Here is a 22,590-nt window from a genome sequence, read left to right on the forward strand (position 1 = left end):
TTGAATTACTGTGTCTGCAGGAACCGTTGTGCATTAAAATGAAATCAGGAACTTTGATTTGTTTGCACAATTCCTTTCTTATTTTTTTTACCAGTGTCTTAAGCTGCTTGGATTTGGTTTTAAAAGCCTGATAAAAGAAATAAAGTGTTTCTAGTAGGGGTAGACCGATTTATGGGTCGGCCGATATTACAGTTTTTATGCATCAGCCAATGTCTATCCTTCGTAAAGCCAGTTTAAAGTCAGACACATCCTCGGGCAGCCCGGTGCTGTTACAGAATTCTATTTGAATGTATTTTTATGTTCACTAATAACATCTGCATGATAAATGTCCCGATACAACATTTTCACTTCCGATACGATACCGATATTGCAGCCTTCAGTATTGACCGATATCAATCTGATACGATATCAGCACATACTGTTGCCTGTTTTGTAGTGTGGATCGCATTAAAGACTTGATCAAGTGATATTACTCAATCGGAGAACAAGAGCCAATAACAGTAAGTATTAAAAAAAAAGGCAATTTTTTCTTAACCATTGGTCGTAAAAATGGGAACCTTAATGGACTGCTTGTATCGCAGATTTTTGATGCCGTCCAATATAATCCGATACACTGTTTTTGGGCCGATATCGAATTACTTCCGACATCGGAATGGGACATCCCTAATAAATACTCTAAATTAACTTTATTTAGGTTTCTGACTTTAACACTGTGTGATGCACAAAGTTAAGATTTAACTGTTGGATGAATTCAAAAACTGATTTAGCTTCAGACATTTTGAGCATCAATGGATGATACTGGTGGCATTTTAGCATGAAAATGAATTGCAAAATATCTGGGTATCGGCCAAGGAAAATAAAAACTGGCAGTACAAATCGGCCATCGGCTGACCATGTCTCCTACGTATTGGTATCGATAATTTAAAAAAACCCATTATCGGTCAACCTCTAGTTTCTAGTGACAGAATTGTCATAAATTAGGTCAGCCTAATGGATCGTGCTTTTATTACCCTGACAACCAACCGTACGGTGAGGGTGGTGGAATGGAACGTCAGTGTGTATTCAAAACTCATCAATCTCAATTTTAGCTCCATCCAACACAGTTTTGCTCTTAAACAAGTCATATCAAAGCTGTTGAGGATTGTCATTAAAATTGCCATCCATGAATTGTCATTTTTATAATTGTCGCTTCAAATCGTTCAGTTTAAAATTGTTAGTAAATAAATTTCTTCATTTTTAAACTTGCCTCACTATTGAAACGAAACACAGAAAAGGGTTGCATTTCCTGCTTGTCGAATGAAAAGAATCTTACTGAGTCTTCTGTTTAATAAATAAACTTTGGTTATTAATTTAAGCATCTTAAATTAATATTCACACCATTACACTACACACCCTCAGATTACGTTTTATTCTGCTTCTCTCTGGATTAGAATTGTTTACATCTTTAATCGGAAAACGTAGGAGGCCTTAACGGCATAAAAACATGAACACCTAACCCTAACCCACATAAAGTGAAGACCTCTAGGGTTACACACTAACTTCATGACTGACGCTATACATTTTAGTGATCAAGGTGATTGCTAATCAGTTAGTTCCTAAATTTGTCGTGATAAATATTTGGAAGTGGAAGAGTGGGAATCATCCAGCGATGCAGGGCCGATAGAATTCCCCGCTCATTACTTAATCACGTAAAGCACAAGCAGTGGGGATTTATTGGCTGCCAGCGTTTGCCACTTCCACTAAGAACCACATTGTCAGGTAAATGGATCAAGTCTCTCATCTGTTCCAGCCTCCTTTTCATTTCACTTTGTTATTCCTGGCTGGTCCTTGTCGTATTTAACTGGAGGAAAAGGAAAGCCTCTGCTTCCCTTTCACTCAGAGTCCCTGAAGCACAGCCCTTTTAAACCCTTTGTGTACTCGATCTGGCACTCGGCCTCTTACAGCGGAAACCCGGAATGCCTGGCTGATGATAGCTGGAGCACCGTGACGCTACATATGTCATTCTCACTACGAGGAGTATTTAGTTATTTACTTGATTAAGTTGCGCAAAAGAATGCTCCCAAACCTTTTAAGGTTGCAGTCAAACTCATGAGAAAGATACATATCAGATATGATGATCTTCAGTGAACAGTCTCTAATGTTGTTTTATTAGGTCCAGATATTTGGCAGCTTCAGCACAGGGCTGTACCTCCCAACGAGGTAAGACTTTTCTAATTAAGGAAACAAAGAAATCCTTCTCTTTAAAAGTTCTTGTTTAGCGTTAACTCTTTAATTGATTTATGTTTGCACACAGCGACATTGACCTGGTTGTGTTTGGGAAGTGGGATCGCCCCCCTCTGCAGGAGCTGGAGCAGGCTTTTCTTAAACACAACGTGGCCGAGCCGTTATCCATTAAAGTGTTGGACAAAGCTACGGTGAGTAGAATCTCTGCTTTTGTAGCTATGTGGGATGCTGCTCTTGTTTTCTACGGTCTGGTCTTGAAACCAAACCAGTTTTCAAAAATAGCTCTCGCTCACGTGAAATGAAAAACAATCTGTCTTCTTTTTATTCTACTTTCTTGTCTAGAAAGTGATGTGATTTCTTAGAGGTAAGAAAATGTTCTTTAAAGAAAACAATTGGAAAGTAAGAGTAACTAAGTACAGCTTCCCTTCATTGTGTTGAAGTCAAACTATCATTCCTCGGAGGAATTTGAGCAGCCGCTCTGGTGGAAGTATTCATAGTGACAATCCTCTAGTGGAAAGTAATGGAAATGGTCACTCGGTTGCATCCTGTGGGGTGTGCACACAGTCAGGCAAACCACCAGGAGCTTCAGCAATCTTCCTGACGGACACATTAAAGGTCAACTTAGCTGAAAACACATTTTTTAATTATAATTTTCTGATTATAGTCACTTTGAGTTTGTCATCCAGGCTGAACATGAAAATTGTCTCCTACACCTATCCCCTGCTTTAGCTTCTGATAGAAATAAAGACGGTGAAACTCGAAGATTTGAACATCCTGACAGATCTACGTCACTAACATCGATGGACTCCCCCATCTTGACTCACCACTGGAAAGGCTGTTGTCTGTTTAGCCTCCAGGAAACAGCAGGGAACATCTCAACTAGTTTAAGCTAACCATTAGCATTAGCAACTCCACCCAGTGTTGCCAACTCGGCGACTTTGTCACTGTTCCTAACGACTTTTTGACCCCCCTCAACGACTTTTTTTCCAAAAAGCGCCTAGCGACAAACTTAGCGACATTTCTCAGGACCCGTTGCTACTTTCTGTAGAACTTTCATGTAGATATTCCCTACAGGTTAGCAACAAAGAAACCGTTTGCACTCTGAGCCGTTCTTCCGGGAGTAAGGAAAGAGAACGATAATCTGCGCATGTGCACGAGGACTGACCAATCATAAACCGTTTTCGGCCGGTCTGATTCGCTGAAGACAGAGTACAGCTGCAGAGCTGGAGACCGCCGATTTACGTCTGCTGCTTTCATATTGCTGCAGGCTCACGCTTCTACTAGAGACGGCGCGGGCGTCAACCTGCCATCTCTGGTTCTGCAGCCGTCAGACACTTTGGTTTTTCCTGCATTTGGCAAATAAAGTCATCGGGAGTTTCAACTACCGTCCCGTTTACACACGCAGCTCTGTGGCTCATCTGAATTTCCTTCAGTGACACAGGGATGGTTATACTATGAGACACCCGCTCCCTTTTGCTCTGAGCGCCGTTATTATCACGATGGAGAGAATACACAACAGAGAAGTTGAGAAACTATGAGGTGTAAAAAAACAGCTTTTTAGGAAAATGTCTGTGAGAATGAGGAGAGCAGGAGGTCTGAGTTATATCCTACAACAGAACTGTTTGGATCACCACACCATATCTGTTTTAATGCCACTTTATTGGTAGTTTTGGAATTTATTGTACATATCAAAGCAATTTGGGCCATTTTAATCATACTAATTAATAACTTTAACATATAACATAGTATTTATTTTCCTCCCTTTTAGTCCTATTATATATATATATATATATATATATATATATATATATATTAGATGCCATAGAGAAAACGAACGCTAATGTGGCGTGATGACGTCATCAATATGTAAATAAGCACGTGACGTCATCTGGCGACATCTAGTGACTTTTGGGGGGAACTTCAGCTACTTTCAGTCAAAAACAGTTGGCAACACAGCAGAACTCCTCAGGCTTGTGTTATTTGTAAATATAAAACTTCAATGTCAGTGGTAGCATCACATTGCTGTTAGCTAGAGGTGAGATGTTCAAGTATCAGGAGATAAGACTCCAGATCCTGTCGTCTGAAGCTCAGCTCTGACCCGGCTCACTTCTAGTTCCTGAAATAGACACAGTGGAGCGCTTGTTCCCTAGAAAATGACTTACAATGTATTCATTCCTAATGGAGGCCGCTGCAAATGTATTAGAAATATGAGTAAAGTTGATCTTTAACACAGTTATTGGCTTAATTCAACCTAATTTAGTGCAGATGTTGCACAGAAGGTTTTCAGATGGAAACTGGAGTCCTTACTGAAACTTTTCACCCATTTTCCCTTCAGGTGCCGATCATCAAGCTGACAGACCGAGAGACGGAGGTGAAAGTGGACATCTGTTTTAACGTGGAGTCTGGAGTCAAGGCAGCAAGCTTCATTAAAGAATACTTAAAGGTGGGTTAGGACATGTTTTCTTAGAGTATTTTTTTTTTCATATTGCTTAAAATGGTCTTCAAAACCAAAATAATCAGTTGATTGAATGTTTTGTCAAAAAAAATGAATAATTTTAATCACCTCTGAAATGTACACTCCTGGAAAAAAAACTCATCCAATCATTTTGAGCATCCCATTTGTACAGAAGCAATTAAATTTAACCAATTTAGGAGTTATGTTAGTCTGGCAAACTAGCTTAACCCTCAGGCATCAGTAGCGACGTTTTAGTCCATTTGGGCAGTTTTTCTGTTTTCCTTTGGATGACGTTTTAGCAATGTTTCGGCATTTGGTGCAAAATTTTGTCACAAAACCTTTCTCTTGACAAATTTAGAAATTCAATTTGGAATTTTGAAAACAACACTACCCTCTTGTGACCTTAGAGGACAGAAACGTCTTACTGACTTCCATTCAAACCACAGCCAGGTGCATAAACATACTAAACATTTAAGTTTTCTACTCTTTAAAGTTCAGTAATAGAATGAAACTGTGTTTTATCCACTTGTCTGAGGTCAAGTTGACCTTTTGACTTCTATTCAAACAGCAGAAGATCTAAAGAAATGATTAGAGTTTCTCGCACGTGCCACTAATGGAGAAATGACTGGCTTTGGTGGTGAACAGTAAAAATCACAAATTTACTAATTTTCTCCAAAATAAAACCCTAATATCACAGAAAGCGTGATTATTTTTTGCAGATGTTACAGGATCAGAACTGTGGTTTGGACGGAAGTCAATGGGACGTTTTTGTCCTCAGTAGTCGTAAGAGGGTGGTAACTTTAGAATCTGTTGCTAGACAAAAACTATTATATTTCATAACATGACCAATACTAACTTGTAATAAATGCCCTTGACAGAAAATGTCACTTTTTTGTGTGTGTGTGTGTGTGTGGGGGGGGGGGGGGGGTCTGGGGGCAGAGTTTTTTGTGTATTTTTATTATTTATTTTTATTTTAATGAATTTTTAATATTTTTTATTTATTCATTATAATTTTATAAATTACAGCCTAGAGTAATCAAACTGACATTTGAAGAGTTAAATCCTCAAAATAATTGAATTTTTTTATAGATTTGAGCAGGACTGAAATTGTTTAACGGATCTATGAGGGGAAAAAAGCAAAAACAAATATGAATGTAAAAAGAATTTTTATAGCCACTTTTACTAGCGAACGTTTTTATCCTATAAGGTCACAAGAGTATCGTAAATTAAAGTACCGCCTGAGGGTTATATATGTAAATAAATAGTCTGGCCACGACCCATAGAGAAGAGACCTCAGTTGTTGGCTGGCTAGAGGCGTGCGTTCCCAAACGAGCGGCGTTGCTTCCAGCCATAAACACATAAGTAGGGAGAGAGGCTTAGGTTGCAATGCATTTTTCTGCCTCTAGGTGGTGTCCACTCACAAAAGACTCCAGATTTCTGCTCTAACGGTCAGATCATGAATCCTGAAGAAAGGCAGTTGCACCTTTTGAATTGCGTAAATCCAAAACGTAGCTTGCATGAGCGGCTTTTTCAGGAACCTTTAAAGGTTGGACGTTATAATCCGAAGACATGACTCACATAAATTTGTGTTAAAGGAGATTGAATTGGATCAGGTGAGTAATCTGGGAGGAGAGTGGGAAAACAGCATGTGTTTTAAATGAAAAAGATATTTTAAAAGTGTTTTAACATTATATCTGAGAGGAGTTAGAGATTTGCAGCTTTATTTCACCCCGTCAGCTGAAACACGCCCAGCACTGTGCACGAGCAGAACCTAAAACATCTCCAGTGTTTGTGTTGCTTAATGCCATGTTGCCAAATCTGTTCAGCTGTTCAGCAGAACTCCTGCTGAAGGTGATTCTGTACAGCTTTAGTTCCTGCAGGAAAGGAATTCCTGGTGTTTATGTTCCGGCAGGCTGTGGGATTATTCCCTTTGTCCATTGCTAGTTTGCATGTTGTAATCTGATTCTCCAGGAGTACGTGTCGGAGCTTGGAGGCACCATCACTCAGCATGGTTTCATCTAGTGTTCATGTTGTGATCATGTGAGTGTGACAGATTTATGTCACCTACAGGTCACCCTAAAGGTCAGGTTTTCAGCTAGTCACGTCCCAGATGTGATCCTAAATATTTAAAGCGTGTTTGTAAAATAAACTAAGCTCTACAGTTCAGACTGCCTGGAGCTGCTGCTGCCTGAAAAGTGTTGAGTTCTTCAGTCCTGGACCTGGATCCAGGTTTTGTTCTTTCCTCGGCCTTTGGAATAGTTAATAACACATTCGGTTGTCTTAATTTACTTGAAAGGAATTATTTTTTAATTTTTTGCTATTTTTCTGTAAAAGTTATAAATAACCACTGTTCCTTTACAGCCTCTAATTGGAGACATATAATTTATGTTTGCTACGACTGGTGAGATAAAGGCTGGTCTGAAAGTGTGTAGCCCGTCTCCCAAACTTTTACTGGCAGTTTATACAAATGTTATTTTATAAACCTCAACTCTGCTGTCAGTGTTTCTGTGCATTTCTGCATCAACACGACTGACTCGACCCTTGAATGCATCAGAAGTGCAACCCTTTGATAGTCCAAAAGGGTTCAGACGAAAGCAGCTGGACTTGTTTGGTTTCTTGAGGATGTTTCGCTTCTCATCCGAGGAGCTTTTTCAATTCTTCTCCAAGAGGTCCAGTTGCCTTTATTGGAACCCTTTTGGATTAATGTGAGCTGGATGACTGAGAACCTTCAGCAGCATGACGCTTGGATGACCCAGAAATCTAGAACAACCGTAGCTAAAGATTTAACTCTGCTGGTTGGTCTAACCACGATCCATCGTAGCCTCAGCAGGTCTATCATTGGCTCAAACAGCTTCGTGTCTTGCTGATCACAGCACTCTACGCTTGTTGGACGGGCTTAGCTCCAGAGCTGCAATGGAGAGAAACTATAAAGATGGCGTCGGCTCAGGAATGGCGCTCTTTTGAAACGACTTTGACGTCAACTTTAAACGATTTAGACATTGGCTTTTCTTTAGCCCTTTTCAGATAGACATTCTGGAACATTTGTGGACAATTGAATCCGGTTTTTAACCGGAACTGTGTTTTCAGACACACCACTTTTGTACCGGAACTTGTCCTTTCGGCTGCGTTTACACAGCAGGGAAAAGTTCCAGATGTCTGACGGCGGCGGGGGGTGGGGTGGGGTGGGGGTGGTGGGGGGAGAGAATCGGACTCATGTTAAGAAGAAGAAGAAAATATCATTTCTATAGCGCCTCTCAAGATAAAAATCACGAGGCGCTTAAGCTTAATTCTGCGCACACGAAGACGCATAAGAGACCTGGATGAGGAAGCTCAATGGTTAAAGGAATCACTGAAGCGGTGTGAAGCGCTCCGTCGCGCGTCTAGATGGTACCGTAGGAGGCGAGCTGCCGTGGTTCGCCGCATGCTACAGCAGCGGGCTATATAGGTGCGCACAGCGTCACCCGGTCCCCTCCTCCTCCCCCTCCCTCTTGTCTGGAACTCTACCTCACCAGTCTGAAGCAGCCACCCTGTCCGTGACAAGTCCGGACCTGTTACTAGGGGCTTCGTCCGGATAAATTCCGGAACACGTTATCCGGATGTTTGTATTCAGACACAAAGGTCTTACGGACAGAGTCCGGAACATTTCCGTTTTTCATGGCCTGTCTGAAGGGGGCTTGCTTCTTCTCCTTCGATGGTGTATAGTAGACTGCCCCATCGACTGACTTCCATAACGATGAGTATGTCACGTTGTTGCTCCAGCGGGTCCTAGGACTGTCTAATTGTGTGCAGAGACAATTCAAAGACTGGGTTGTTTCTTTGGCTGGTGGCCATATTGACATATAGGATGGCTTACGAGGCTAACACTTTGGTACTGCTGCTGATATTTCGGTTCTATAAATCGATGGACCAGAAGTACCAGTGAACTAAAGTATGAAAGGTTTGCTTTGTTTGCTTTTAAGAACAGTTATGTGTCTTTTGTTTTGAAGCGTTTGTATTTTGTCCTTTGTGCCATGTGTTAACGTTTATTCTGCTTCATCTTTCAGAAGTATCCAGTGCTGCCGTACCTGATCTTTGTACTCAAGCAGTTTCTGCTGCAGAGAGACCTGAATGAAGTCTTCACTGGTGGCATCAGCTCCTACAGCCTCATCCTTATGGTCATTAGTTTTCTACAGGTACAGAGATCCAACTGCTCTACTGAAATAATCACAAGTAGCAGCATTGATTAAGGAATCACTTATAATAATGACAATATTCTTAGGATTATTAGTTAGGCTTTCAGTTGTTTTTTGGCATTGTAGGTTGATCACGTTAATGATTATCATCTTTAATAATCCTGAATAGATTTAAACTCTGTTTGTGTTCATTTCAGCTCCATCCACGTATCGATGCTAGGAACCCTAATCAGAACCTGGGTGTGTTACTGATTGAGTTCTTTGAGCTGTATGGTCGCCAGTTTAACTACTTGAAAACGGGAATTCGTATCAGAAATGGAGGTTCCTATGTATCCAAAGAGGAGATGATGAAGGCCTTGACAAACGGAAACAGGCCATCTATGCTCTGCATAGAAGACCCGCTTGATCCAGGTCAGTCTAGCTACTGTTTGGAACCACATTTATGTCACAGTTTTGGTTTTCTAAAAAGCTCATAAATTCTTGTTGTTTTTAAACGTGTTTAATGTCTCTTCAGTGAATTTCAGTGTTGGGTGAAGGTTTTCTGCACAAGTCATGCTTTATGGCTTTATGCTCAAATGTGTTTTCTACATGGTTTGATTACAGCTCAGCGGATGTGTTGGTCGTGTCTTTCTGTTTTAAAGTTAGAATTCCACTATCTTAGTTGTTGTCAATAGATTCCTGATCGTCCTCTGGAGAAAAGTTAACATCAAACAGGCTTGACAAACTCTCCGCTGTCCAATTGGCCGTTTTTATTCACTTATCTGGGTTTGGGTTGTGGCGTACCCCAAGCAGAGAGGCCTAAACCACCGCTTCCCCAGCAGTCTCCCCATCACCTCCACCCGTGGGACCCAAAGACGTTCCCCAGCCAAAATGGAGATGCAATCCTTCCAGAATGTCATGGGTGAACCCAGGAGTCTCCTGCCAGCAGCACATGACCGGAAAACCTCCCCTGGAAGGTGTCCATCCTTTTTCACAAAGATGGTGCCACTGATCGTCGCCTCTGTGATATGGTGTACTTTATTTTGTTTTTTGTTGTTTTTTCCCTTAAATCTGACATTTTGCCGTAACTCTGGCAGCCTGTTGCCCAAAGGAGGAGCTCATAATCATCAGAACTATCATGCAAACGGACTTGTTCTCCTCTTTTCTTGCTACAACTGCTAACATTTTGGACATTAGCCCTTACCTTTAAACTCACACTGAAACACAGGAGAGATTGATGTGTTGGAGTACCTGTGCACCTTTGCCGCCACAGTGTGTGGACACCGCTGCCTGATATATTTCTGTCCAGCGAGTGTTCACTGAACAACAGAGATGATAAACTCTAGCTACTGGTGATGAAAGAGGGAACTTTCTTCATCTGACGTCTTTTGTGTCACCAAGATGTGGTTTCATGGATCGATACTGGATTCTGCTGCATTCGTTTCTGTGTTTACGTCCCACCACAAGCTAACATGCTAACGGCACTGTGGTCACTAGGCAACCAGATTTAGCGTGTAGAGTGGAAAACTCGGACTCCGTAGTTATTGTCCTTAGTGACTTTAACAAAGGAAACTTCTCTTACGATCTCCCAACATACAGTTAATAAGCTACCTAAGCAGAGAGGATGCCACCTTGGACCACTGCCACGCCACGGTAAGTGGTGCGCACCACGCTGTTCACCATGCTGCACTCGGACCATGTGGCGGTCCTCGTATTCTCACAGGGAGACAGATATTAAAACTCCCTAAGCCTGTCATGAGAAGTTTAAAGAAGTGGAGCCATGAGGCTAAAGAGGATCAGCGGGCTGGTTTGGACTGCACCGGCTGGGAGCTCTTCAGAATTGCCACCAACAGCCTGAATGGGCACACTGATACCGTGACACCATGCTTTGGTTTCTGTGATGACACCAGTGGAGGATACCTGTTTACTAAGACGCACCAGATCTGAGAAATAACAATAACAAACTGGTTCACAGCCAAACTCAAAAGGCTACGATTAGGAAAAGGAGAAGCGTTACACAGTGGGGGCAGAGACAGAGACAGAGTCGAAGCACGAGTTTAGCTAGAACCCACGATAGTTCTGCTCAAACAACTCTGCTTCTGTCCTGAAACCAACAGTTCACACCTAACCAACAGCCTGAACGACTTCTCCTGCTTCTTTGACAAACTATGGAACTAACCTCCCCTGACGCTACCCTGCACTATCAAACCCTTCAGCTCCCCCACCTCATCGGATAGAATGCCTTTTACTGTCTCTCGCTATACATGAATACAATGAGATTAAAAGCAGATCACGGCTGATCCTCCTCATCGTCCGTTATCTGCCACCTCTGATGTCACACCTACCACCTTGGCACCCTCGTCTACTGGCTAGAGGGACATAAACAAACCAGACTCCGTGTCTCCTGTCTGCACAGACATATTTAATACTTCACTGTAGAGCTGAAACGATTCCTCGAGTACCTCGAATAATTCGAGTACAAAAAATCCTCGAGTCAAATTCTCTGCCTCGAGGATTCGTTTAATTCATATTTAATTAATTCATGGCTTTGCAATCGCCCGGGGTCATGTTTCACCCGGACCGAAATAAGTGACGCACATGCCCACTGGACTGAATGCACACGCGAGTAGCGAATATAACTTAACTTTCTCTTAACAACGTGGACCCCGGTGGAGTGCGAAAAAGACAGAAAAAGTCAAAGTTGTGGGACCATCTTTCACGTCGTAAGGCGGAAAACGTAGTCCAGTATAAATACTGTAAAATGGATTTAGCCTAGCACAACACCACATCCTCGATGCTGCAGCACCTGTAAATGTCACTTCTGCAAGCGGACTCAGAGCCTCTACAAGATAATGCATTTTAGCCTGTTTTTCTATATATTCTGCGGACTCTGTGACTTTTTCGTTTGTAGCACTCAGTTTCAGCTCACACCGTACATCTGGTAGCAACACGTCGGACTTAAAATGTGCTAAAAATAGCAGTTTTTACACAATATGTCGGACTTTCTATTGTGTTATTGATGTCCGTTGTCCCTCGGGATTTCTGCAGGAGGACACGGGTATTTATGAGTGGCGGAGGAAAACGAAAGAAAGTAAATACATGTTTTGTGATCAGTATAATTTGAGAAAACCACAGCAAACATGCTTTTGGCAATCCTTGTTAGTGTGAGAAAAAAAGTGTAGAAATTAAAACGGACGTGTGTTAATAGGGAAACAGCCGGCGAGCTGTTTGCGCCGTGAGCGGTTCTGGTTCTGTTTAAGCCGCAGCCGCTCGCAGCGTTATCCTCCTAGTTTTTGTCTGGCTTGCAGGCTAGTAGATTCTCACACGAGGGGAAAATCGGCTCAGGTTGTTTACTTATTTTTTGCACATGCATTTGTTTACTGTGAAGTAAAGTTGAAGTGCTGAAGTTATGCAAACTAATTTTGAATAAAACTTGAAGAATAACTGGCAATTGCTTGCTCATTTTAAGAGGTCTTTCATAATTATAACATGCTATTTGATATCAAATCACTTTTATTGTCACGTCACATCTGCAGGTACACTGGTACAGTACATGCGAGTGAAATTCTTGTGTGCGAGCTTCACAGCAACAGAGTTGTGCAAAAATACAGTAATGTAAAAACAAGTAAAATATAAAAATGGCTAATCTAAGTATACAAATGAATAAAGTAAACAATAAGATAAGAGATGTAAAATGTACAGAGGTTGGTATGTGCAAAACAGTGGCATTAATGTACAGTATGGAGTGTGTAATGTTGGAACTTGGTGGAGCTCGCGACGAGGCAGCCATACTCGACGCCATCTTGGCTCATCAATATATGATATAATGGTTTACAAACACAAAAGGGTAATTTATTAGAGTACTCGATTAATCGAAAAAAAGATTCGATAGAGTACTCGATTACAAAAATATTCGATAGCTGCAGCCCTACTTCACTGAAGACCTGTCACATGACAGCCTGCTTAAAGGCAGCCCCCATCATCCCCACCCAAAAACACCAAAAACAACTCAATGACATGTTGCTCTGACAAATGTACTTATGAAGTAAGCATCACCCACTCATCAGATCTATCGCAGTAGAGCCCTAGTCCAGCTCCCACTGATGTTCTCTGTACTGCCTCCTCCTATTGTCTCTCTTTTGCTGCACGCCACCTCCTCTCCATACAAAGTTTATACTAGTTCTAAATAGGCCCAAAAATTCAACTTGAACCCTAAATTTCACAAAGGACTGAAATAATTGAATATAACAAGTCGTCTTTCTCTCCGTATTTATAAGCGATGTTGAATTAGTCTGACTGACCGTGGCACACTTTTGTTGCTTCCATATTTCTAATTTTCCTTTCTTCTATTCAGTTTCATATTCTTCAGTCTTCACTGCAGTTGCACTCTTCAGCTTCTTGCAGGATCATTTGGGACCCACTGTTTTTCTCTTATTTGCCCGTTCGCGGATTACAGACGTCCTGTCTGATTGGAAGCAACATGTGAGGCTAGGGAAGTGCAGCTCCAACCCATGGACCCCTAGCAGAGAATCCTCTCAATGCTGCTTCGTTTGTCTCTTGCTTTTTTCCTCAAGTTCAGCATTTACTGCAGATGCTGCCTTGATCCGCGTGTCCATCCCCTACTCCCTCACTCACGAACAAGACCCACAGATTCTTAACTCCGGTCTGAAACCATGACCTTACATTTGGAGACGCTGATTCTCATCTCAGCCATTTCAAATTTGGCCCTGAACGCTACCGAGCAAGAGCTGAAGGCCACGGTGTGATGGAGCTAGGACCACATCATCAACATAAAACAGAAATGAGATCCCCCTGCCACCAAAGTCGACACTCTCCATCCAACGACAGCACATGGATATTCTGTTTTTAGTGATGACAGGGAACTGATGTCAACAGAGGATATATTTTGGCAGTGCAAGGAGTACTGCGAGGACCTGATCTATGCCATGACATATATTCTTGTCAGGAACCAGTACCAGGGGGCCCAGGGTCTGATTGATTAATCACTGGAGCAGAGGTTTCTGAGCCAATCAGTCAAACTTCTCATGCAAAAGATTTTGCTTCAGCAGCCGCCATTGCTGTGCCACACATAGGCCTCCAGTAGCCATTCGCTACTCCTGGAGACCCACTGACCAACCATGCTCTGTTGGCCTCTAGTCCAAAATGCTGCCATCTTGGAACAGGCTAGTCCAAGTTTCGCCAAACCCAAAGAGCCGTGGTGCCGTCTTAAAACATCTCCAATCTTCTAAACTTCACAGTGGTTAACGTTAATGGTGGGAATCAGAAGCTTGTGATTCGTTCATAAAACAATTATGTATGCATCTTTAAGTGGCTGCCATGTAAATGGCTAAGATTTTTTTTAAAGGTTGAATTTTAGATATTAATTTTAGCTGTTTGTCTAATTGTAATCGTCTAGGTAACGATGTGGGGCGGGGTTCGTATGGTGCCATGCAGGTCAAGCAGGTGTTTGATTATGCCTACACTGTGCTCAGCCATGCCGTCACACCACTCGCAAGCTCATACCCCAACAAAGACTGTGAAAGGTGAGAGCTCAGTCTAGTTGTTAAAGAGCGTCGAGTGTTAGAGCAGTACTGACTTGTAAAGGTTTCTCCATTCTTCGTGCAGCACGTTGGGGAGGATAATTAGGTTGACCCAGGAGGTCATTGACTACAGGGAATGGATCATTAAGAAATGGGGGTGTAAGGATTTACCACAAGCAGACAGCAGAGGTACGAATCCTATCTACATTTTTCAGATGATATTGATATAAATGAGAAGTTTAAAGTAGTGTAATTAAAGGTGCAATTTGTAAGGATGACATCCTGTGGTTAAATGTGGTTACTGCAGTCCAAGAAGCAAAGACTGAAGACAAATATATTCCTCTCTCACTCGTGACTTTCGTGGCTGTTTCCAGTTACGGACCATTGCCAGGCGATTCCAGATGACAAGCAAAAACGAGTCATACGCAGTGGTGTTATAAGTAGATAAATACATTTTCATATCTGGTGTTTTATGGTAGAGAGCACTTATTACACTCATTACCGTAGTTTGTCTCCGACATTACATGAAGCGTGGTTGTTTGCCTTCTTGCTGTTAGCTCGCTGTTATAGTTTTGAACGACGATTCTAGACTGCTTTACCTGATATTAGAGTCATAAGCCTGGGGCACACCGGAGGCAGACGCGCCGCGCCCGTGCCGTCATTTTAAATAGCAGCCATTATAGTTAATGATAGTGGGCACACGGGGAGCGTCACCACGTCACAGAAGCGCCGAGGCGCCAAGGATAGGCGTCGGTTCTGTCTCAAGCGACACTGTGTTTACGACACTTTGGAGTATTTTACAACAGACATTACGTTGCGGAACGGCTTTACGGCACAAACCCAGCTGCAGTTTTGATAACTTTAAAAAACTATTGATGGTTAAATATTCAAATAAATAGCATACTTACCCATTTTTAATGAATTCAAGTCTCAAAACACGACAGCAAGTCTGATCACTTATAAACAATAGAGTCACTTCCTGCTTTCTGTTCTCAAGTCCCGCGTGATGCTGAGACTATCGCACAGCTTCCCAAAAAGCACTCAGTGGCACATCCTGTGTGACTACTTGACTCCTCCGCCTCCGGTGTGCCCCAGGATTTAGAGGTACAAGAAAAAACTTCTGGGTTGCTCCTGTTTACTGGCTTTGGTTGTTTAAACAACTCTGAAGCTTTTTGCCTGCCGGTGTCGAATTACAAATGTCTGCACTTTAGTATCTACGTTCGGCTTTGGGTTTCTTCAATTGGAGGAAAATGGTCAACCCCTAGCTGGCTGAGAATGAAATCCGTTTCAGTTTTACCGTCCTTCCAACAAGACATTAGACTGTTTGGTGATCACTTCACTGTAGAATTCTTACAAATTGCACCTTTAAGGTAAAATATTTTACTGTTGCTAACAGTCCCCGTTTGCCAGTCATTTTCTGCCGAGTTCTTCAAGATTGTACCTTTTTTTAGTTTGCGTTGAGCTGTGATTTCAGTCTTATTTCTCCACCTATAGTACTGTCTCCTAAAGAGCCAGTATCGGAGCAGGAGACCTATGAGCAGTGCAGTGGTGTCTTGGGTCCAGAGGAGCAGCAAAGGGACTCGGTGTCTCCTCACAGTGCCGACTCTCCCATGTCCATCTCCAGCCCTCAGCAGCACTCATCAGCCTCATCTGTGTCCTCGCTGTCTGGATCGGACAACGTAAGATGTCACACACAGTTACAGCTGTTCGCTCCAGATAACCGGATGACGTTTTTCTTTGTGCACATTCAGGGTTTGGATTTGGTGCTTTGTTAATCTTTCCTCTTTGCTGTTCCAGGACTCTGATTCAGCATTGCCACCATGTCCCCTCCCTCCACCTACCATGCCAGCATATCCATCCTTCCCTCCGCTTGGCCTAGCTTTAGCACCAGGGCTGAACATGGGGACCGGAAAGCACAGCATGGGAGCACACCATCTGCTCCTTCCTCCAGGTTCACAGGTAGGTACACAGTGAAGGCTACAGGCCTCAGCAGATATTTAGGGACAGAGGTCCATTGGGTAGCTGTAGGATCCTAAATTAAATATGTAGGAATGTTTTATAATTAGATTTTATAAAATCATCCTGATTCAAACCGTTGTCCTCTCATCCCTACAGGCTCATGTTTCACTGCCTGGTGGTCTAACTTTACACTCCCTGCCTGGCAGACAGGTGTGTATGGACACTGGGCTCCCTCCCTTCTTCCACTTGCCCCCCCCAGCCCATGTCCCTGCCCCTTCCAGCCCCCAGCCTCCGCCCAGCCCCCACTCCAGCCACACACACAAGGTAGGCGCCGGATGCCATGAACACACTTGTTTTAGTTTGTTCCTCTGATTTATTTTTTCTATGATGTGATTGGCTACAGAAATCATAAATAAGAGTCATTACAGATTAATACAGTGGGGCACCGATTGTGCAAGTTCTCCCACTTAAAATGATGACAGAGGTCAGTAATTTACATCATAGGTACACTTCAACTGTGAGAGACAGAATGTAAAAAAAAATCCATGAATTCACATGGCAGGATTTTTAAAGAAGTTATTTGTAAATCAGGGTGGAAAATAAGTATTTGGTCAATAACAAAAATTCTACTCAATACTTTGTAACATAACCTTTGTTGGCAACAACAGAGGTCAAACGATTACTATAGGTCTTTACCAGGTTTGCACACACAGTAGCTGGTATTTTGGCCCATTCCTCCATGCAGATCTTCTCGAGAGCAGTGATGTTTTGGGGCTGTCGCCGAGCAACGCAGACTTTCAACTCCCTCCGCAGATTTTCTATGGGGTTGAGGTCTGGAGACTGGCTAGGCCACTCCAGGACTTTCAAATGCTTCTTACGGAGCCACTCCTTTGTTGCCCGGGCGGTGTGTTTGGGATCATTGTCGTGTTGGAAGACCCAGCCACGTTTCATCTTCAAAGCTCTCACTGATGGAAGGAGGTTTTGGCTCAGAATCTCACGATACATGGCCCCATTCATTCTGTCCTTAACACGGATCAGTCGTCCTGTCCCCTTAGCAGAAAAACAGCCCCAAAGCATGATGTTCCCACCCCCATGCTTCACAGTAGGTATGGTGTTCTTGGGATGCAACTCAGTATTCTTCTTCCTCCAAACACGACGAGTTGAGTTTATACCAAAAAGTTCTACTTTGGTTTCATCTGACCACATGACATTCTCCCAATCCTCTGCTGTATCATCCATGTGCTCTCTGGCAAACTTCAGACAGGCCTGGACATGCACTGGCTTCAGCAGCGGAACACGTCTGGCACTGCAGGATTTGAGTCCCTGCCGTTGTAGTGTGTTACTGATGGTGACCTTTGTTACTGTGGTCCCAGCTCTCTGCAGGTCATTCACCAGGTCCCCCCGAGTGGTTCTGGGATTCTTGCTCACCGTTCTCATGATCATTTTGACCCCACGGGATGAGATCTTGCGTGGAGCCCCAGATCGAGGGAGATTATCAGTGGTCTTGTATGTCTTCCATTTTCTGATAATTGCTCCCACAGTTAATTTTTTCACACCAAGCTGCTTGCCTATTGTAGATTCACTCTTCCCAGTCTGGTGCAGGTCTACAATTCTTTTCCTGGTGTCCTTCGAAAGCTCTTTGGTCTTGGCCATAGTGGAGTTTGGAGTCTGACTGTTTGAGGCTGTGGACAGGTGTCTTTTATATAGATAATGAGTTCAAACAGGTGCCATTAATACAGGTAACGAGTGGAGGACAGAAAAGCTTCTTAAAGAAGATGTTACAGGTCTGTGAGAGCCAGAGATTTTCCTTGTTTGAAGTGACCAGATACTTATTTTCCACCCTGATTTACAAATAAATTCTTTAAAAATCCTGCCATGTGAATTCATGCATTTTTTTTTTTTCAAATTCTGTCTCTCACAGTTGGTGTACCCATGATGTAAATTACTGACCTCTGTCATCATTTTAAGTGGGAGAACTTGCACAATCGGTGGCTGACTAAATACTTTTTTGCCCCACTGTATGTTTGCTAAATAATTTAATCACTAAATCTACATCTTTTATTGCTTTGTAATCTCTCTTCGTTTTCTTTACTTAGAATGGAACAAAGTTTAATGTGAAGAGCATCCACACCCCGCCGCTGGTGAGCGGTGCTGTTCTGGCCAACCGCGGACACGCGCAGTACAACCGCACCTACACACGACGCAGGAAGAGGGAGAGCCCTCCGGTTAGCCTGAACAGATAGAAACCACTCCTCTGTCCCCCTGTTCTCCTTTTCCTCTCTGGCTGCAAACCGCGGCTCTTCACTCACCTTGAAGGAGGGCGGACCCAGGTTCAGAGACCAGCAGTTTTTACTTTTGGAAAGGGGAGGGGGGTTGTATGTTCTCAGTATTATGTTTTTGTCCATATTGTTTTCACATGATTGTTGTGTGTTTTTATATTTGTTTGTTTTTGTCAGACTCGGTGGTGGTGGTGTTGCCAACTTCACTTGACCTCGTCCTGACCCCTGCAGCCAAGCTGCTTGTGGTTCGGTGTTACTCTTAGTATTTTTTTATAACACAATTAAACACAAAACCATTTTTTTGATCGTGCAATGGTATTTTTTCTTCCTTTTTTTTTTTTGAAGTGCTTATTTAATTTTCGGTGTTTATGTAAAGGCCTTTTATACAGTTATTTTATTTTTGTAGAGTTTTAAACCTCTTGTTTACATCACGTTTCTCCAGCTGATGGCATCTCGGCGTGTGCGTCTGCATGTCGTTGAGATGGACCCCAGATCAAAGCCTCCACCTTCTTTTCCTCCTTAAATGCGCTGATTTGTTTCATTAAGCAAAGAAAAGCAAAACTTTGCTTAATATTTTTTCTGCATCTAAGGAAAACGGGCGGATAGTAGTCCCAGTGGAGCTGGAGTCCCTCGGTCGAGTCAGACGAAGGCACGCTGGAGGGAGACACAGATTTTAATAACGGTTAAAAAAGGTCATTAGGAGAGGAGAGTGTAGCGGTGTTTGAGTAAAAGGTAGAAGATCGTCCTTTACATTTCCACCTGGAACTCCTTTATGTGTGAAATCTCTTCTTGTTTTTGAGGATGTCCATTTTTGGTTTTCCACACCGTTTTGTTAAAAACGTCTTGATCATGTTTCTTTATATGTTTAGTTGGCATTTTATCGTTGAAAATAAAAAATAACGGGCAAGAGAAAAGAGAGAGAGAAAGAAAGAAATGAGGTTATTTTCATTTTTGTCAGGCACTGGAAGGTTGGCGGGAGCCTTAAAGGTTTCGCCCTGGCCGTCTTTCTCTTCACTGAAAGTCACTTTGGAAAAAAAAACTAAAAAAAAACTTCCGAACTCTTCTGGGTGGTGGCCTGGGAGAGCCCGCTCTTTTAATCCTTCATGCACGTGTTTTGTTGTGCTCGTCTGTTTCCATGACATGTTGTGGGAGTGCTGGGGCCAAGAATCCTTCAGCTTTTCTAAAGCTAAAGATCAAGATTAGAGTTTAAAGGACTAAAAGCCACATATTCCATGTCTAAGACCTCCTCAGCTCTGTCTAGATGAAGGGACGTGAATCGGTGCAGACCAACAGAGCCAACTCAGTGATAAGGTCTCCTTTAGTAGTCACGGGCAAAGGAGGAGGAGGAGGAGGACGGTGGGGGTTTTTCCTGTACCAAGGACCCTGGAGAAAGGGAATTATATTTTGATTCCATTCAGGAATCTTGTTTATATTTGATTGCCAGGTACTTCCACTAATTGTTTGCAATGCCTTTCTTTGTGTTTACGTAGTGTGTGTGGATTTTCCCGCGAGCACACCGTGTCATAAAAACACAGACAAGACTGTGGAAGGCTGTGACGCAACCAGAACGCTACACATGCTGGTGGTATTACTATGCAACTGGTGTACTCTTAATTACCACGTTCACTCTTATTATTTCTTGTTTGGGGTTACTTTCCATTGTTGGACTGGAGTTACGTTACTGACTGTAAAACTCGAGCCAGCTCACGTGAACCACAGTCCCGTCCAACCCCCCCACCCTGTTTTGTGTTTTCTATAAGGCCCCGAGATGTTTGGAAGTCTAGTTTTTTACATCTTACCAGTGAAATGTCCGAAACGGGGGGGGTGGTGGGGGGGGGGGATGTGATTGGGTTGGTGTATTGTGTGTGATGTTGTAAAATGTGTGTGTGAGAATTAGGAACCCCGAGCAGGTTTTAATCAGTCCCCTGCATCCAGAGAGCGACTTGCACTCTGCCGGTGCACTTGAGCGGCCAAAGTGTCCAACGACAATTCCTAAAGTTTTACCCTTTCAGCACTGCTACACCATTTTTCTTTTCTTCCTCGGAAGCACGGCAACTCTGATCTGTCAGTCGGAACTGCAACCGGAGTCCCTTCTATCATCAAATTGTGTTAAAAATGACATGAAAATGACATAAATTAAATAAATCCATGGCATCTCAATCTGTTATTTCCCCTGTTGGGAAAGGATCGAGATGCTACATTAAATACCCAGAATTCCTTGCTCAAAGTAAACTTAAATGAGATGGTTGGAATTGGCGACCTTGAGTGATTCTACGAGACTCAGCATTTAAGATCTGAATTGGTGATCGATGAAATCGGCGAAGGACTAGAGTTGCCTGCATATTTGGAAGTCCGTAGGGACCCAGATATTTGTACATCTCAGTGGTCCGATGCAGTCCGTGCTTGCTCTCTGTTTTTGTGGTTAATGGTAAAATGATGACCCGTTGAGCTCATGGCCTCATTAGCTTTACTTGATCACACTGGTGATGATGTGAGCAGTGGAGAGCAGGTATGTCGAACTACTTGGACCATTGGGATTTTACACATATACATGCAAAGGAACACTACCAACCCAGTGAGGATTTTAAACTGGTGGCTGCCGTTGTTCTGGCTGATTTATGTGAACAGTGGCCCCTCATCATGGATGCTTGGCTACCAGTGGCCAGACGGAACTGCTGCCTAGCTTTTTTTTTTGTTTCTTTTTTGACATTTTTATGTAAATATATTTTTTTTCTATTTTATTTTTTAATAAACCCTCTAAAACTGCCCGCCACTGTGTGGTTATTGGGGTTATGTTTCTGTAAACGTTCAAAAGACATGAAATTATTTTTAATTTCCTGATTGCTGTTATTCATTTGACCACAAAACCAAAACAAGTCTTTAGAAAAACCACGGATGATGCCAAAAGTTTCGTTTTTACAAAATCGTTAAAACCATGGACTAATGTTACCCTGAAAGTCCCGTTTACCTCTGAGACTAAAATGACACCACATTATTTGTTTGCAGCATCAGAGCTGGACTTAGTTTCACGTTATAGTTATGTCCAGTCTGACCAGTGACTTGAGGTTCCTCAGCCAGTGGCTGGTGTACCGATGTTCATCCAAACCTGCAACTGCATGTTCAGATATCAGAACAGATCGGTCTCACTGAATGGTTAAGCTGGGCCCCGGTGCAAGTGTTGCTCTATAATTCCCAACTGGCCCAAAAACTCCCAACATGATCACATGGAAACCTGGCTGAATTTCAGTTTTTAATTAGTAAATTTAGTAAGTAAATTGTATTTATATAGCACTCATCACAGTCACAAAGTGCTTCACATGGATAAAAAACAACAAATCCTAAAGTCATTAAATCATTATGATCTCAAAACAGAAATAAATTAAATTCAGAAAAACAGTCATACAATTATAAAACATCAAACAAATGAGAGATTTGTACAAATTAGAGTTAGAAAATAAGAAAAAACATTAACGTAAAATCTGCTTTAAATAAAACGGGCTTCAGCTGTTTTGTAAAAGTGTCCAGACAGTCGACGCTGCATAAGGATAAAGGAAGATCATTCCAAAGTCGGGGTGCAACGGAAGGAGTGATCACCTCGACTTTTGTTTCTGGTCTTTGGAACTTCTAGAACACATGTGTCAGACACAAGACCTGCCGGCCAGAAGCGGCCTGTGGAGCATTTTTATGTGGCCCGAGAGATAAATATAAAAAAATATTAAAACTGGCCCGCTGGCCGATTTTACCGCAAAGACTACAACTCCCATGATGCTTTGCTGCGTTTGCGCGGAGCCGACGCGCCCCCTCCTTTGTGTTTTTTCCAGTGTCTGCTGCTGGTGTTTGCAGCTCCGCTGTCTCGGACAAACACTCCTCTATGGCGTTTAAAGCGTGCCACAACCCGTGCACGCGCATTGGGTCCACAGCGCGCTATCGCGTCATACCCGTGTCACAACCCGTGCACGCGCATTGGGTCCACAGCGCGCGTG

At 42.7% G+C, this 22,590-nt stretch overlaps 1 protein-coding gene across 1 annotated transcript in view; it reads left to right on the plus strand.

Annotated features, from left to right (window-relative positions):
* Positions 1 to 18,748, plus strand: part of tent4a (terminal nucleotidyltransferase 4A) — a 28,569-nt gene extending 9,821 nt beyond the window's left edge. The window contains exons 3-13 of the mRNA XM_070556206.1: positions 2,153 to 2,199; positions 2,294 to 2,414; positions 4,559 to 4,666; positions 8,722 to 8,850; positions 9,048 to 9,261; positions 14,246 to 14,372; positions 14,455 to 14,558; positions 15,864 to 16,048; positions 16,167 to 16,328; positions 16,485 to 16,652; positions 18,425 to 18,748. Of these exons, the coding sequence (XP_070412307.1) occupies positions 2,153 to 2,199; positions 2,294 to 2,414; positions 4,559 to 4,666; positions 8,722 to 8,850; positions 9,048 to 9,261; positions 14,246 to 14,372; positions 14,455 to 14,558; positions 15,864 to 16,048; positions 16,167 to 16,328; positions 16,485 to 16,652; positions 18,425 to 18,571 (1,512 nt within the window). The 3' untranslated portion in view covers positions 18,572 to 18,748. The remainder of the gene's footprint in view (positions 1 to 2,152; positions 2,200 to 2,293; positions 2,415 to 4,558; positions 4,667 to 8,721; positions 8,851 to 9,047; positions 9,262 to 14,245; positions 14,373 to 14,454; positions 14,559 to 15,863; positions 16,049 to 16,166; positions 16,329 to 16,484; positions 16,653 to 18,424) is intronic.
* The last annotated feature ends 3,842 nt before the right edge of the window (positions 18,749 to 22,590 follow it).

The sequence above is a fragment of the Nothobranchius furzeri genome, chromosome 11 (genome assembly GCF_043380555.1).
Source record: "Nothobranchius furzeri strain GRZ-AD chromosome 11, NfurGRZ-RIMD1, whole genome shotgun sequence".
Lineage (NCBI taxonomy): Eukaryota > Metazoa > Chordata > Actinopteri > Cyprinodontiformes > Nothobranchiidae > Nothobranchius > Nothobranchius furzeri.